Genomic DNA, 16,796 nt, shown 5'->3' with positions numbered 1-16,796 from the left:
TGATGAATCTTGTCTGTTGCCAGCGGTACCTGATTTGGAGTCAATGAAAGCTGAGAGTAGGCGCGACACTAGGGTTGTATCTTATCTCATTTGATACTTAAATCTCAAAAGCCACATCCTTTGTAAGGCAATCTCTAAGGGACTGCCAATTCCCCTTCAGTGCCCTTTCATTCTTATTTTCCTGCTTTCCACAGAGCTGCTTGTTTGAGCAGGTTCTGTGCTATAATTTGCAGTTTACTACAGTTTATTCAACTAGCACAGTTCTCAGTCAAAACCACTACTTGCTCTGACAATTAACTGCAGTTTAGGAGCCACCTATAGAACACTGCTTCTCTGAACTATTTCCTGGAGATTCAATGGTGTCCAAAAAAGGTGTCCAGAAGAACTTGCTATTACTGAATTCAATATCCTCTAATAATGTATAATAATTGTAATGGAAAAAAATCTGAAGAAGTATACGCATGTGTATATATTTATGTATATACATGCAGGATATTACAGGAATCCCAACAAACTTTCTGGCCAACCCTATATAATAAACACTCAGTTTGGTGTATACCTGTAACATCATAAATCAACTATGCTTCACATTTTTTTTTTTATATTTTAAATAAAAAATCAGCTGTGGGGGGAGAACTTTCAATCATAAACTAATTTTTCCCTATGAATGATTTTCTTAAAATTAAAAGAAGGCTGTTTGTAATCTATGTGAGTTGTATCAATCCTATATTACCAAGGTACAAGGTACTTGCTAATTGCTCTTAAATTACTTAGGTTTACATTGTATGAGCCTCTGCTCTTTTTAGAAATTTGAAATATTTATACATTTTTTTCTTCTGAAATCAAATTTTTTGTACTTTTGTACATTACTACTGCAAAAGATTTGTGCCTTAAATTGTGTCAGAAGGTAAAAGACTGCTTTTTTGTCAATATTTTTGGTCAGTAATTGACAGAATGTATGTTCTTGAGTATAGCCACATTCTAATAAAGAGTAAGCCTCAAAAGAACAAAATTTAAATGTGACTATCAGTCTATGATTGAAAATACCTATTTTTAAATTACTCATTTTCCTTTGAAGTTGTTTTCCATAAATGTACATATTTTAAGATAATTAAAGTAACAATGTAGATATGGGTTTTTTCCCACTTTCTTCTTAACACTTTAGTTAAGCAAGTATATACTATATTTAAGTTTATCCCATTTATAACAACTGTAATTGCTGCTGAAAATTTTCATGCTTTTGGATTATTTTTGTAGGGAATGGGTAACGTATTTCCAAAAGTCTCTTGAACTAATATTTTTCCATTCATTTGAAGAGTTTGTTTTTCTCCTTTTCTTAAAGCAAAGAGAAATCAACCTTTGGAAAACTGAATATAAACAGACCCACATCTGAAAGAAAAACCTCTGTATTTGGTAAAAGGTAATGATATTTTTTATTAATTTTAATGGAAAAGATTCTTATAGCCATACATTGAGTTAAATGCTAAAAGTACAAAAAATTAGATATCATGGTCCCTTTTAAGAGAAAGTTTTAATCTTGTTTTCCTCTGTTTTAAATGGTTAAATTGGTTATATTTGCCTTAAATGATGCTGAAAGATACATCAGAACATTCAGACCACTGTTTCATTGTTACAACTGAATACTTGATGGAAAATTCTTCACATAGATACTCTGGAATCAGAGCATTTTAGCATTCGGAATCGTCATCTAGTCCAACATTTTAGTCACAGACTATTTAATACTCTTAAATATTATCAAACCAGTCAATCCTAAAGGAAATCAATGCTGAATATTCATTGGAAGGACTCCTGCTGAAGCTCCAGTGCTTTGGCCACTTGATGCAAAGAGCTGACTCATTGGGAAAGACCCTGATGCTGGGAAAGATTGAGGTCAGGAAGAGAAGGGGACGACAGAGAATGAGATGGTTAGAAGGCATCACCGACTCAATGGACATGAATTTGAACATACTCTGAAAGATAGTGAGGGACAGGGAATCCTGGCGTGCTACAGTCCATGGGGTCACAAAGAGCCAGATATGACTTAGTGACTGAACAACAACAAAACAAATATTATGGACTCTTATTTTATGGGCTATATCTAGAGATATTAACTATATTAGAAATTGAAACTGAGGGGGAAATTTTTAATATTTATTCATTGAATTTAAAATAACAATAACCCATTACATGTTAACATAAATAACATGCTTTTATTTTTTAAAACATTTTTTAAAAGCAAAAGTATTTCAGTGAGAAGGGTGACATTGTTTTACGTTTTTGCAGTCTCTTAATGTCTGGCTTCATAGAAGGTAGCTAGATTCTCATCTGTTTCTGAACTCAGTCTGCTGCGGTGTCTGACATCATGTAGCCAGCCTTTGGAAAACTCCACTGTACACTCAGGAGAGAGAGGATGAGAACAAAACGGGTGGAAAAGAACCTTAATTTTATTGTGAAAAGAGTTTTGACTTCTCAGATCCCCGAGATCACCCTTTGAGAACCGCTGTCTAGAGTAGATCAGAGGTTGTTTGGAGTGAGGTAAGGATTGACTGTTCAGAGCGATGAGACTTTGGGATAATGGAAATGTTTAATTTTGATCATGGTAGAATTTTCACAGGTGTGTACCTTGTCAAACCTGATCAAACTGTATGCTTTAAGCTGGTGCATTTTATTCTAAGCAAATTATACCTCAATAAAGTTAATTTTTTTTAAGAAATTCCCAACTCCAAACAAACATTTTTTTTTTAATCTCAGTCAGTCAGTTCAGTCAGTTCAGTTCAGTCTCTCAGTCCTGTCCGACTCTTTGCGACCCCATGAATCGCAGCACGCCAGGCCTTCCTGTCCGTCACAAACTCCTGGAGTTTACTCAAACTCATGCCATTGAGTCGGTGATGCCATCCAGCCATCTCATCCTCTGTCGTCCCCTTCTCCTCCTGCCCCCAATCCCTCCCAGCATCAGGGTCTTTTCCAAGGAGTCAACTCTTTGCATGAGGTGGCCAAAGTATTGGAGTTTCAGCTTCAGCATCAGTCCATCCAATGAACACCCACGACTGATTTCCTTTAGGATGGACTGGTTGGATCTCCTTGCAGTCCAAGGGACTCTCAAGAGTCTTCTCCAACACCACAGTTCAAAAGCATCAATTTTTTGGCGCTCAGTTTTCTTCACAGTCCAACTCTCACATCCATACATGACCACTGGAAAAACCATAGCCTTGACCAGACGGACCTTTGTTGGCAAAGTAATGTCTCTGCTTTTTAATATGCTATCTAGGTTGGCCATAACTTTCCTTCCAAGGAGTAAGCATCTTTTAATTTCATGGCTGCAGTCACCATCCACAGTGATTTTGGAGCCCAAAAAAATAAAGTGACACTGTTTCCACTGTCTCCCCATCTATTTCCCATGAGGTGATGGGACCAGATGCCATGATCTTAGTTTTGTGAATGTTAAGCTTTAAGCCCACTTTTTCACTCTCCTCTTTCACTTTCATCAAGAGGCTTTTCAGTTCCTCTTCACTTCTGCCGTAAGGGTGGTGACATCTGCATATCTGAGGTTATTGATATTTCTCCCAGCAATCTTGATTCCAGCTTGTGCTTCTTCCAGCCCAGCGTTTCTCATGATGTACTCTGCATATAAGTTAAATGAGCAGGGTGACAATATACAGCCTTGATGTACTCCTTTTCCTATTTGGAACCAGTCTGCTGTTCCATGTCCAGTTCTAACTGTTGCTTCCTGTCCTGCATACAGGTTTCTCAAGAGGCAGGTCAGGTGGTCTGGTATTCCCATCTCTTTCAGAATTTTCCATAGTTTATTGTGATCCACACAGTCTAAGGCTTTGGCGTAGTCAATAAAGCAGAAACAGATGTTTTTCTGGAACTCTCTTACTTTTTCAATAATCCAGCGGACGTTGGCAATTTGATCTCTGATCCCTCTTCCTTTTCTAAAACCAGCTTGAACATCTGGAAGTTCTCGGTTCACGTATTGCTGAAGCCTGGCTTGGAGAATTTTGAGCATTACTTTACTAGCGTGTAAGATGAGTGCGATTGTGCGGTAGTTTGAGCATTCTTTGGGATTGCCTTTCTTCGGGATTGGAATGAAAACTGACCTTTTCCAGTCCTGTGGCCACTCTCACCAAAACTTAACTTTAAGACAGGTGTTGATTTAACTATTTTGAAAATATTTAGAGATGACGTATTTGTTACCTTGTGAGAAATCTTTGTCATAAACCCAGGTTAAACGGTCTCTGGTGTTCACTCTAGCTGAAAAATCTTAAGGAATTCTTATAATGTAACTTTCATCTCAGAGCTGAAGTCAGAGATAATGGGGATAATGGTGATAAAATCTAATATTTGCTGAGCATTTTTGTAAGCCAGAAAAGTGCTATTTTATGTCTCGTCTGTTCAATCCTCAGAACTGCCCTATGTGTAGATAGTCATTGTCTTCATTTTATCAATAAGGAAATTGAAGCACTGAGACATTAAGTAATTTACCCAAAGTCATACAACTGGTAACAGAGATAGCATTTTTCACCACAGACTCTGGTTCTAGACCCTACACTCTTAAACTGTGAGTTGAGTAATACAGTATTTTGATTGGTTAGGAAATACTTTTATAATTTCAAAAGCTATTAGTGCTTTTGAAAAGCTATTAGTGTTTGTGTAGAATAATAAGATCTGAGTCTATACATGTATTCCTTGGTAAAAAAAAAATATATATATATATGCATATTAAAGATTAACTACTAGCAGTAGGGAGAAGAGTGATTCTCGAGTTATCAAATTCTCAGGGAGAAAATTAGCTAATTAGTCAGAGTAGCAGTGAAAGAGGGCCCATGCTAAAGAACTTTTAGGGCCTGGGCAGAAGAGAACTTGAAAGCAGCAAGCAAACTTGCAGGGAGAAACTCTGTTTTAATGAACAGAGTTGAGATATTAGAGCAGTGTTCACTGTAACTCAGCTTTGTGGAGTCTGTCCAGTAAAGAAAAGTACTGTTCCAAGTATACTTAATAAACTACAATAGTTAGGTGAGTTGGACCACAAAGATTAGCAAAAGGGGTTATTATAAAGGTTTAAACAGATGGGAAGTTTTGTTTGGGGGGGACCGCACTTAGAATGGAGCATATATGCTATAGCTGTTAATGACCAAAAGGTAGTAACACATATATTTATGGTAAATCACAGTCAGATACACAATATCACGTGACAATAACATTCATGAAAAAAGCACACAAAATCTGTTTCAACATCTCAAAGGTAATTTTCTCACAATAAATAATGGCAAATAAAGAGATTGGAAGTAAAGGAGCAGTCATGAAGGGTGAGTAGGCGATTGAAAGGATTTGGGTTGTTGAAACCTGGAAAACGGTTGGTGCAAAGAACCTGCCGAACTCAGAATACACATTTTTAGAGGATAATGTGTGTGTTAGTGATGCAAACCACCAAAAGAGTATTTCTTCCTGCCTCATTTTATACTTTAATTTTCATTATTTTCTCTTCTTTTCTCTGCTTTGAATAAGAGAAATCTGTTTAAATAAAAACTGAAGAATTGAATTTTAATGTTTGATGCTGATGTTAAAATATAAAATCATGGGACTTCCCTGGTGATCCAGGGGCTAAGACTTCAATGCAGGTGGCCTGACACAGGTTCCATCCCTGGTCAGGGAATTAGATCCTACATGCTGCAACTAAGACCCAGCGTGGCCAAATGAGTAAATATGTAAGATCACCTTGAAATAATTAGGCTTCACCTCAGAAGGAAATAATTTTGACTGATTTTGTTTGCAGAACTAGTGGACATGGATCCCGGAATAGTCAGTTTGGTATATTTTCCACTTCTGAAAAAATCAAGGACCCAAGACCACTTAATGACAAAGCATTCATTCAGCAATGTATTCGACAACTCTGTGAGGTATTTTATATTCTTTAATATTGTAAACTGTGAGTTCTCTTTAAGTAATTTTCAATAATTTTCCTATTGTGAAACATATGACATTTCATAAAAATCATTGTAGTTTCTTTCAGAAAACGGTTATGCATATAGTGTATCCATGAAATCTCTACAAGCTCCTTCTGTTAAAGACTTCCTGAAGATCTTCACTTTTCTTTATGGCTTCCTCTGCCCTTCATATGAACTTCCTGACACAAAGTTTGAAGAAGAGGTTCCAAGAATCTTTAGAGATCTTGGGTTTGTATGTTATATTTCTCTTTAGCCTAGAGAGATTATTGGAACACAGAGAAGAATGAAACTCAATAAGTGCATAAAGATTTTGAGTTAGAGAAGTAGTATATTTTAAGATGGCCCCTGTGGGTCACATATGCAAGATCAATCGAAAAGGCAAAAAGAAACAACTATTTGGGGATTATTACTGAAGTACAGATGATAGATCCTAAAGCCCTCAACTACTCATGTGACAAGGAATAGATAGGATGGACTAGATACTATGAATTTTATAGCTCAGAAAAGATAGGTGTCAAAACCTGGTGAAAATGGAGTGAGATAAGAGTCCAGAAAAGCCTGCGTAGGATAAACACGGGGAGGGGTGGATTTGAGAAGGAGAAGTACATACATGGTTTTATTTAGGGTACGTTGCATTTGAGAGAACAAATAATCTTTCAGAAGAGAAGTCCAGCCTGTTGGTTGTTAAGTCAAGTTTTGCAACTTAGGGGATACGTGTACAAAGTAATCTTCAAAAAAATACACAAAATCCTTTGAGAGTAAGATGACAAAGGAAAGAATCTCGACAAGTATTTTACTTCTAAACAAGTCAAGACTGTTGGTATATACTTAGAATTTTTTTAATATAACTTCTTGCTTAATTTAGCCATTATTTTTACAAAAATTAACATGCTAGCTTATTTTTTCTGATTTTTCATAGGTATCCTTTTGCATTATCGAAAAGCTCCATGTATACAGTGGGGGCCCCTCATACGTGGCCTCACATTGTGGCAGCCTTGGTTTGGCTAATAGAGTGCATCAAGGTATTTGATTTCTCATTTTAAATATATACATAGGAAAGATTTTTTTCCCCTCTCCTCAGAATATTTCTTTTTCTCTCCCAATCTTGCTTTTACCAGTTAGCTCCAAGTCTGAGTCAGTTTTCAGAGCATGTTTGGTTTTATGTTCTTCAAAATGTTACTACATGAGTCCACAGGAGAGGAAGGGCAATATCCAAAAGGCAAGGAGATCATTTGTTTTCATGAGGTTTTACAGCTAGAAACAAACAAAACCCAAAAAAATCCAAACAAACAACAACCAAAAAAAAAAACACACAGCAAAATAATGTCAGTAGGAACTTCCCCTGAACATTTATCTCAGATTCCTCTGAGACCTTTTCTCCTCTCATATTTTATAATATTGAGGAGTGGTGGTTTGTTAGTAAATAACACCTTTACATAAGAGAAGTTTACTCAAGTCCATATTTCTAGTTTATATGATTTCAGATTGAAATTTTTTCAACCAAATCTTCTCAGTTCAGAATTTTCAGTTCTTGTAGTAAAAGAGTTTTTTCTCTAGTTCTGGGGATCTGTTTGTGCCTCTAGAAGGCTCACCTTGAACTTTGCAGAGTAGCAAGAGTTCTCACAAGGACCTTTGACACAGCAACAGAAACTGTCTTTATCTACCCTGATGACAGGTAGGAGATTGTTTTTCATCTTGGGCTGTGCCCTGCATGTCTTTCAGTCTTAATTAAATCTGATTGTCACATGAGGCCTTGTCAAGTGAAGAAAAGATAAAGGATGAGTTGACAGAGCTTGCCTGCATCCACTCTAGATACACAAAAGGGATTATGAGTGCCTTTGGAACAGGAAAGGAGCAGATAGGAACAAGCAACTCTAGCCTCAGAACAGTATCCCCACTCAGCAATCCTGTGAATGAGTGCTAGGCTAAGAAAATTTATTGTTCTTTTATATTCCTAATGCATAGTCCATTTTTTTTAGAGCTCAGTGTTGATCATACTGGATATGCATTGTATCTTTCGGTTTTATAGCAAATTCTTTTTAATTTTATTTTTAAAACAAGTTATAAAACAGATGTTCCAAAGTGGAATTTCTATGCCTTAAAAACATTTAGGCATTTTCCTGCCAGCTTGTTAATTATAAACATCTGACTGTTTTGCTATAATTTATTATTTGCTATCACTTTCAGCTTAAATATTTGTTTAAATGAAGACTATATTGTAGAATTCAACCTAAGGTACATTCTTAAACATTTTGAAGGAGTCAGTGGATAATATTTGAGCACCAAAATTAAGTTCATTCAAGAGAAATAATTATTACTGGCTTAGCTTTTATGGCAGTTCTGTTTTCAATTCTCAGAATTATGTTAAAATGTGTAGCAATACATATGTTCTCAATGGGCTACTAACTGTAAAATATCAGCATATTTTTCTCTATTATTGCTTAATCTGTCAGTCATGTCCAACTCTTTTGTGACTCCACGGACTCCTCTTTTCATAGGATTTCCCAGGCAAGAATATTAAAGTAGATTGCTGTTCCATCCTCCAAGAAATCTTCCCGACCCAGGGATTGCACCTCGGTCTCCTGCATTCGCAGGCGGGTTCTTTACGACTGAACCCTGAGGAAAGCATATTTTTCTTTGTAGAATAGAACTAAATATGGATCCCATCCTTTTTTAATCCTAAGGGACTTAGTTATTAAACTGTCAAAAGGATTATATTGTAAGGTTTAAAAGAATAACCTCTCAAGAGACTTTATCATGCAGTAATGTAAATGCTTCTAAAAATGACACTGAAAACAAGTTTGACAAAACTTGGAAAATGTGTTTTTCTCATAAAGTTAATCAATTTAATATGTTGTTTGTATACTGAATAGTTACATAATGCCATGAAAGAAAGCTCACCTATATTTGATGATGGACAGCCTTGGGGAGAAGAAACTGAAGATGGAATTATGCATAATAAGGTACCTTACTTTACCATAAACATTAGTCACCTGATATTATTAACTAAGTGTGTCATTATTGAAATTAACATAATCTTTTGTAGAACTTGTTTTTTTGCTTCCTGAAAACCTAAAATTGATTTTTGGAAATACTAGTCAATGGATTTACTCTTGGATTCACACTATAATTTCCTAAAAATAAATAAGCACAGAAACTTGAAAATGTTAAGTAAAAAAGACAAGGCAATTAGAATTAAAACATAACATGTTACTGTTTATGTGTAGATATAATATTTCTTTTTCTCCCCTGTATAATCAATACTGGCATCATTATTCTAATATATTTTGTGGACACAAAGCATAAAAGACTGGGTCTTAAAATAGATGACATGTGGGTTTTTTGTTTGTTTTGTTTTGACCTTTTTAGCTAGGATAGTTGCCACTTCTAAAAGTGACTGAGATAAAATAGATAGTCCAAATTGGTTCCCAGACTGTCCTTTAATGGAGCCTATACTATGTAACTAACTCCGCCCTATTTCCTGAAACACACAAATTTATGTCTCCAAATGGAGCAAACACCCACTCCAAGGAATAAATTTATAGTATTGAGATTTAACATCAGTTTCCCCTAGCTTATATAAAAGACCAATCACTATGCAGGTCCCTAAGATGAAAAATAAACATTCTGTGTTCTAATTCTGTTCTTCACCTTCTGGAACATTTGTCATAAAAAGAAAGTGGAAATAGCCTCAACCTCATCTTTTATTACTACCTAGGGAATGGTTCAAATTCAAAGGTAAATTTACTGACTACCATGGTAGTGTTGCATAGTTGTTTGTTTGTTTTAAACTTAATACTTTATCGGTGATCCCTGCTAGAAAAGCAGCTAGAAAGCCTCTGATCCTCTTGAGAGAGTTCTCCTCCTATGTTGCAATATGTTTGCTAGACTAAATTTATTATATCTCAGTTTTTACCCAAATAAAATTATAATACCTACTAAACTAATTAAACTAATTTAAACTAATTAAATATTAATTTCTTGATAGTCATCCTAAAGATTAAATGAGTCAAAGTTATTCCTGCTATCTTAGCTGTTATTTCAGATGACAATATATAAAGAAGCACTTTGGAAATTATAAAGTAATTATAATTTAATTAATTTTAAATTTAATTTAAAAGAATTACCAAAATACCCAGCTTCACCAGGTTCTGAGTCTCCACTTTGTGGATCTAGAGACTCAATTTTTTTTTCTAAACCTTCAAAATCAAAATCAACCAAACTTAAGAAAACTGATTCACTCTTAGTAAATTCACACCTGAAGAGGAATGAAAATCTATTTATTTCCCCCCAGTGATCCATCTTTCCAGTTACAGGAATACTCATGCCACCCATTCAGGGTACCCCTTCCGTATCAACCAGGTAGGTAATGAGAAGGTTGCTTACTAAGCAGAGCATCAGGGCAAAGGGAATTGGTTTGTCTTAAGGGATGCTGACTTCATCTGACTGGAAAATTCTTATCAGCTCTCCTTACCTCCTAACAAAGGATACATCCTTAGTGACCAGAACACCTCAGAACTGCAAAATGGAGTGTTACTTTCCCTTGGATAAATACCGAGTGCTTATATTCTACTGTTCAAATCTCCATTAACCATGCCATTTTTTTAACCTGAAGTTACAGTGTAAATTATAGCCTTTGTTAATTATGTTCTGGCTTTCATAACCAAATCTTGTCAGATTAATTGGATTTCAATGATTAGCAGTTCATTTAAATTTTTCATAGGTTAGATTATCCCCAGAGATGCTTACGTTTGCATTAATAAGCATCATCTCACCTTCTCAAAACCCTTCTCTGAAGATATGGGCTTTTGTGGGGTGTTTTTTTTTAACCATTTACTAAATAACACCTTTATTCAAATTTAAGTGTTCTTTTAATCCTCATTATTCACTTTAGAAGTAGCAGACTGAGTAAATCTGTGCACCATAATTAATGATATTCCCTAGATTTGTGTCTCATTTACAGGAGTTCATGTGACCACTTGGTATTCCTGACTTTCATTATTTTAATTCATATTTAAATTTTCACTTGGAAAAGTGAAACAAACTAAATAGAGACTCTTGACTGAGTTTTTAAATCTGCTTCACCCAACCAGCTGTTTTTGGACTACACCATAAAATGCTATGAAAGTTTCATGACTGGTGCTGACAGCTTTGACGAGATGAATGCAGAGCTGCAGTCCAAGCTGAGTAAGTGCTTTTGCTGCTAGCGTGCTGGCGTGTAGCTTATCTTACTATGCCGAATGTTTGTATGAGCGCCTCACTTTGAATGTATTTAGATACCTCCTGATTTTTATTATAACTGCTGCTTTGGTGGAGAGAAATAAAGGATGTCCTTGCTTTATTATTTTAGTAAGTAAAGTACCAGTTAGTGAAAAGATCTATGGTCTCCCTTAATTCATGTCAGGAAGCTAAGGGGCCATTGTATTGTCAAAGAAAGAAATTATTTTTGCACTCAACTATGATCTAGTGACATACAGAACTTACTAACTTTTAAAAAATGTTCCAGAGGTATTGTACATCGTTTTTCTTTTTTTATAATAGTCATATATAAAATGCCAGAGTGGTAGGTAAAATAGATAAGTTTAAGCTGTGTAAAGCTATCCTCCAAAGACTATAGAATCATTCAGAATAGGAGGATACCCTGCCACTCTCAGCCCAAAAAATGAAGGCATTCTCCTGTGTATCCCTGGGATATACCTCCCTGAAAAATAGTGAGGACGAGCGTGTCCACATGAGAAAGGGAGCAAGCAGAATATATGATGCTGGGTTTCTCTTTAAAGGGGAAAATTCATAGGGATCTAAAACCAAAAGCACTAGTGACTTCTTTGGTATTTCGGTTATATCAAGCATATAAATTATATTCATTTATTCAAACTATTTATTATATACATACTGTGTGCTGCCCACCATGTCGGCACCAGAGATACAATAATGAGTGAGAGAAATCTCTGCCCTCATGAGCTTGCATTCTATTAGACAGAGACAATAATCAAATGAACAATAAGTCAGATGGTGGTAAGTGCTACGCAGGGCTGAGAGGCAGAGAGTGCAGGGGACCACAGTGGGGGATTGCAGTTTTACAGATGGTAGGAGGTCCTTCACTGAGAGGGTTTCAAGTAGAGACTAGAGGAAGTGAGGGAGAGAGCAATGGTAAAAACCTGGGGAAGAATTTTCTAGGCAGATCTGAGACCTTATGAAATTATGGGGTTTTTTTTCTCCAGAGGATTTATTTAACGTAGATGCTTCCAAGCTGGAATCATTAGCAGCAAAAAACAGAGCACTGAATGAACAAATTGCAAGATTGGAGCAAGAAAGAGAAAAAGAACCGGTTAGTAAACATGCTTATCTTCAATAGGCTTACACGCTTACTAACACTCTTGGATCTCTGTGGAGAAAACTATATAAAGAAACAGCTATATAGAGAAAAAAAATTTTTTTAATGCATTAGCAAAATGCATTTAAATGCATAAATTTGCATTAGCAAATGCATTACCAAATGCATTAGCAAAATAAGCTTCAAAGTTAGATTTTTTTATATAGGCCACAACTCCTAATGAAAACATGTTTGGTCTCCCTAGAGCTTTGTTTTCCCTTGTGATCTATTGGTCTTGGACTAACGGTGTTCAGAATATGATGAAAGAATCTTATCTACTTACATCAGACCTAAAGGATCTTTAGAACAAGGTCCCCATGTTACATACCTCATGGGAGCACCAACAAGAGGCCCTGAACTTTGTAGTCAGTGGAAAGAGAAGGATAATTAACGAGTTTATATAATATATTGTATAATATATTATATTCTGAGGGCTTTCTAAAAGCTAAATGATGATGTCCAGATATCTAATGTTATTTTGTGTATTATGATACTGAAATGTTCTATAAAATAACAGATTTTTAAATGTTTGTACTTTTTCAATCTGGCCCTTGACTTTTTCTATCCCAAATTGGCTTCTGAAAAGTACTCCTCTCAATTGGGTAATAACAGTAAACTCCCCTTTTAGTTCTTTTTGACTCCTTCTAGAAATGAAAAGAAAACTCTTAATTTACCTTTCTCTAAGATGAATTTGAGTATTGCTTTACTTTCAAGTAAAGTATGGAATGATTATTGACAAGAATAACTAACTTCATATTCTTTTTCTTTTAAAGAATCGTCTAGAGTCATTGAGAAAACTGAAAGCTTCTTTACAAGCAGATGTTCAGAAGTATCAGGCATACATGAACAATCTGGAGTCTCATTCAGCCATTCTTGACCAGAAATTGAATGGTCTCGATGAAGAAATTTCTAGAGTAGGTAAGCACGACTAGTGCTGAAAGTTCATTTAGACGGGTGGGAGCGTACATGGGACTTACCACATATAGAGCCATCTTTGTCATCTGTATCTTTTTGCCTCTTAATGGTAAATGTTGGTAGCAGGGCAAGTTTTTAGTGACTTCTATATTCGTTTCCTGAGGTTGCTGTAACAAATTACCACAAACTTGGTGACTTAAAACAGTGGAAGTTTATCCACTCACAGAAGGCTAGAAGCTGGAGATTGGCAGGGCCACATCTCTGAAGACCCTGAGGGAGAGCCCATTCCTTGCCTCTTCCAGCATTCCTGAGATTGTGGCCACACCACTCCAGTCTCTGCCTCCATCCACACACTGCCTTCTCTGTGTGCATGTCTGTCTTTTGTCTGTGTTAATTGCTCTCTGCCTGTCTTTTCAGAATATTTATGACCTTCAGGGCCCACCTCAATAATCCAGGATAATCTCTTTACTGCAAAATACTTAATCACATCTGTGAAGACTCCTTGTCCAAATAAAGTATTGTTTACAAATTCCAGGCTCTGAGACTTCACATCTTTGGGTGACCATGATTCAACCTAGTATACCTTCTAACATGTTTTCAGATACCTGGCTTTTTGAAGCCAAGAGGGACCTAACCTAAGAACATATGCTGCCTGAACATAAGCATATCTTCAATTCCACCTTGTAATTAATATGCCAGGTTTTAAATCTTTGCTAGCCTCAGTCTGCTATATTTGCCTTATCCTCTGTCACTATCACTACCTCCTAGGCTACTCCGCAGCTTAACCTGATTGAAAATAACATGAAAAGATGCTGTAAAAGCCTAACTAAAGAAAGCTTGTTTATCTCTTGTGTGCTCCTAACCTTGGTTTCATAAACACATATGGATCTTAATCATAAAACTGAAAATACTGTGGCCCATGAATTGCTTCTATGGGATGCTTCTATGGTGCCAAAAGTAGCACAAAGAAAGATAGCTACACATCACAGAGCCATTGGCTGGCAGTTTACAAAATAAATAGCTATGTGGACCTACTATACTATTTTCCCAGGTCTCTGCCTACTTTGATTTTATTCTTTTAAGGGTTTTACAGCTGTGTCTGTCTCATGTAGGAATTATGTAGATACTCTTTAGGATATTTGATTTAACTCTTATTCTTTGGAGTATTAATCATCTGTCATATCAAGAACAGTAATTATCTGGAGTATTTGCTAAATTGATTTATTTTTTTCCAAGTAAGTCTGACTACATATATTAGCTTTGCTCTACATCAGCTCTTTAAATAGTTCACACTTGACCACTAATATTTGTTCTCCATAATGACAAGGAAATTTAGACATCTTAATCAACTAGAATTGAAGGAACTTAATTTCTTTCTTTTGCAATGCAGAACTAGAATGTGAAACAATGAAACAGGAGAATTCTCGACTACAGAATATTGTTGACAACCAGAAGTATTCGGTTGCAGACATTGAGAGAATAAATCATGAAAGAAATGAATTGCAGCAGACCATTAATAAATTAACCAAGGACCTAGAGGCTGAACAGCAGCAGTTGTGGAATGAAGAGCTAAAATATGCCCGAGGCAAAGAGGCGGTATGTCTTACCATTCCCAGGGCAGCACCTCATCAGAACTTCCCTTTGTAAAGGTCCATCCCAATTTGGAAGAACTGAGTGGGTAGAATAAATTGGCGAAAGAGTTACAATTTTTCAGCATTGACATTTTACTAAAATCACACTCATCTCTTCATGACAGTTTAGTAACAGCCCAATTTCTCGGTCATACCTAAGATAACATGTATTTTCCAATAGTGAACCAAGAAATGAACCAAAAATGTCTTTAAGGCTGTGGAAATAGTTTTCATAAGTCCCAGGCCTCTTATTCTAGAAGTGGACATGAGTCACTTCTTCATTTACGTCCTCACTGCTCAGACATGTGTTTAATATCTGCTGTGTACCACTTACTATGTCGAGTGCAGAGGCAGGAACTTAAGAAACTTAAGAAACTGCTGTTCTAGTTGACATTTCTCTACCATGAGATCAGACCTCCACTGCATACTGAAGAAGCCTATAGTACACATGACCAAGATTTTGGTGTGCGTAGTATAGGGTGATGGATGGTGGTGGTTTTCAGAAAGCCTTCCTTGCAGATGTAAGACCTTAGCTGAATTGGGAATGTGAGGAGGGAGGATTAGCCTGGCTAGATTGGGGAGCCAGAAAGTGATGTGTGTGGGGAAGTTAGGGAGAAAGCAGCAGCAGGCACTCTGCTGTCCTGAGCTTTCCATGTGGCTAGAGCCTAACAGCAAGGGATGTGCATGTGCAGAAGATGAGACTCAAGGATAAGAAAGACCAGGTGGTGAACATCCTTTTCAGGTTTAGAAGCTTGGACTTTATCCTGAAAGCTCCAGGAAGCAGACCATTAATATGTTAAACACATAAGATCACATTTCAGGAAGATCTCATTTTTGATGATGTGATAAGTGGATAGAAGGAAACAAAGCAGTCAGATAAGGATCTGTGGTAAGTAATTAGTAGAAATTATAGGCTGAAGTTTAGATAATGCTAGTGGAGATTCAAAGAAATGGGTGGACTCTGTCTGTTTAGGAGGTAGAATGAATAAAGAGATGAAAGAAAGGAAGCCGACACCAGGGTCTGGCTTGAGTGATGGGGCAGGCATTGAGTAGTATCATTCACTTAGGAACAGAAGAGATGGAGAAGTTGGCAGTCAGGAGTAGAGATGGTAGGCTAGACATGTTGTGCCCATATGCAGCATTTAAATGAAAATATCTTATAGACTATTTTACATGGGCCTGTACTGCAGCATTAAATACCTGGGTTTGCAGTATAGATTTGGTGAAAATGTGTATATGTTGTCATTGGAGCCACAGGGTAGACGAATTCACCAAGGAAGAATACAGAGGAGGAAGATAGAATTCTGGAAATACCAGCATCTTGGGAGTGGACAGAGGCCCCTTAAGAAAGACCTGAAAGGGGAGAAGGAAATGGCAACCCACTCCAGTATTCTTGCCTGGAAAAGTCCATGGACAGAGGAGCCTGGTGGGCTGCAATCCATGGGGTTACATGACTGAGCATGTGTGCACGGGGGTGGAGGGAAATGGGTTGGTAGCAATAAAAAGAAAGGCCTGAAAGGAAGTAGGTTCTCGGTTCCCCTACCAGGGATCTAATCTACATCCCCTATATTAGAAGGGCAGGACCACCAGGGAAGTCCCAGAAGGCATGTCTTTTTAAAAAGGCTTCTTTAAGCATCTACGTTTGCCTATGGGGCAGTGCAGGTTTTTCACCCTGATCATATTGTGAAGTTCATTATAAGCATAATGAAAGTTTCTTGGTCACAATTTAACTGTTTTACATTATTAAAAATCTGTATTTTACACAGCTGCATATGTAATTCTTAATATGGAATGCACAATTCAGCCTGAGCAATTAAGCACTGCCTCATTTTTTGAGCCATTTCAGCAGATTTTTGCTTTGCCTTAATTATCTGTGCTTCCCTCGTACTCCTGACCTGCTCATTTCTGTCCCTGTGTATAAAAGAGAAA

The 16,796-nt window shown here is 36.6% G+C and overlaps 1 protein-coding gene across 1 annotated transcript in view; it reads left to right on the top strand.

Annotated features, from left to right (window-relative positions):
- The window catches only part of NDC80 (NDC80 kinetochore complex component), a 35,039-nt gene that overhangs the window by 1,927 nt on the left and 16,316 nt on the right, over window positions 1–16,796 (top strand). Inside the window, exons 3-11 of the mRNA XM_020886354.2 lie at window positions 1,343–1,420; window positions 5,777–5,900; window positions 6,004–6,176; window positions 6,868–6,970; window positions 8,822–8,911; window positions 11,042–11,135; window positions 12,170–12,276; window positions 13,095–13,239; window positions 14,627–14,832. Coding sequence (XP_020742013.1) covers window positions 1,343–1,420; window positions 5,777–5,900; window positions 6,004–6,176; window positions 6,868–6,970; window positions 8,822–8,911; window positions 11,042–11,135; window positions 12,170–12,276; window positions 13,095–13,239; window positions 14,627–14,832 — 1,120 coding nt within the window. The remainder of the gene's footprint in view (window positions 1–1,342; window positions 1,421–5,776; window positions 5,901–6,003; window positions 6,177–6,867; window positions 6,971–8,821; window positions 8,912–11,041; window positions 11,136–12,169; window positions 12,277–13,094; window positions 13,240–14,626; window positions 14,833–16,796) is intronic.

Source organism: Odocoileus virginianus, chromosome 22, assembly GCF_023699985.2.
Source record: "Odocoileus virginianus isolate 20LAN1187 ecotype Illinois chromosome 22, Ovbor_1.2, whole genome shotgun sequence".
NCBI classification, from domain to species: domain Eukaryota; kingdom Metazoa; phylum Chordata; class Mammalia; order Artiodactyla; family Cervidae; genus Odocoileus; species Odocoileus virginianus.
The sequence above is the reverse complement of the archived record's forward strand: the minus strand, read 5'-3'. Positions and strand labels throughout refer to the sequence as shown.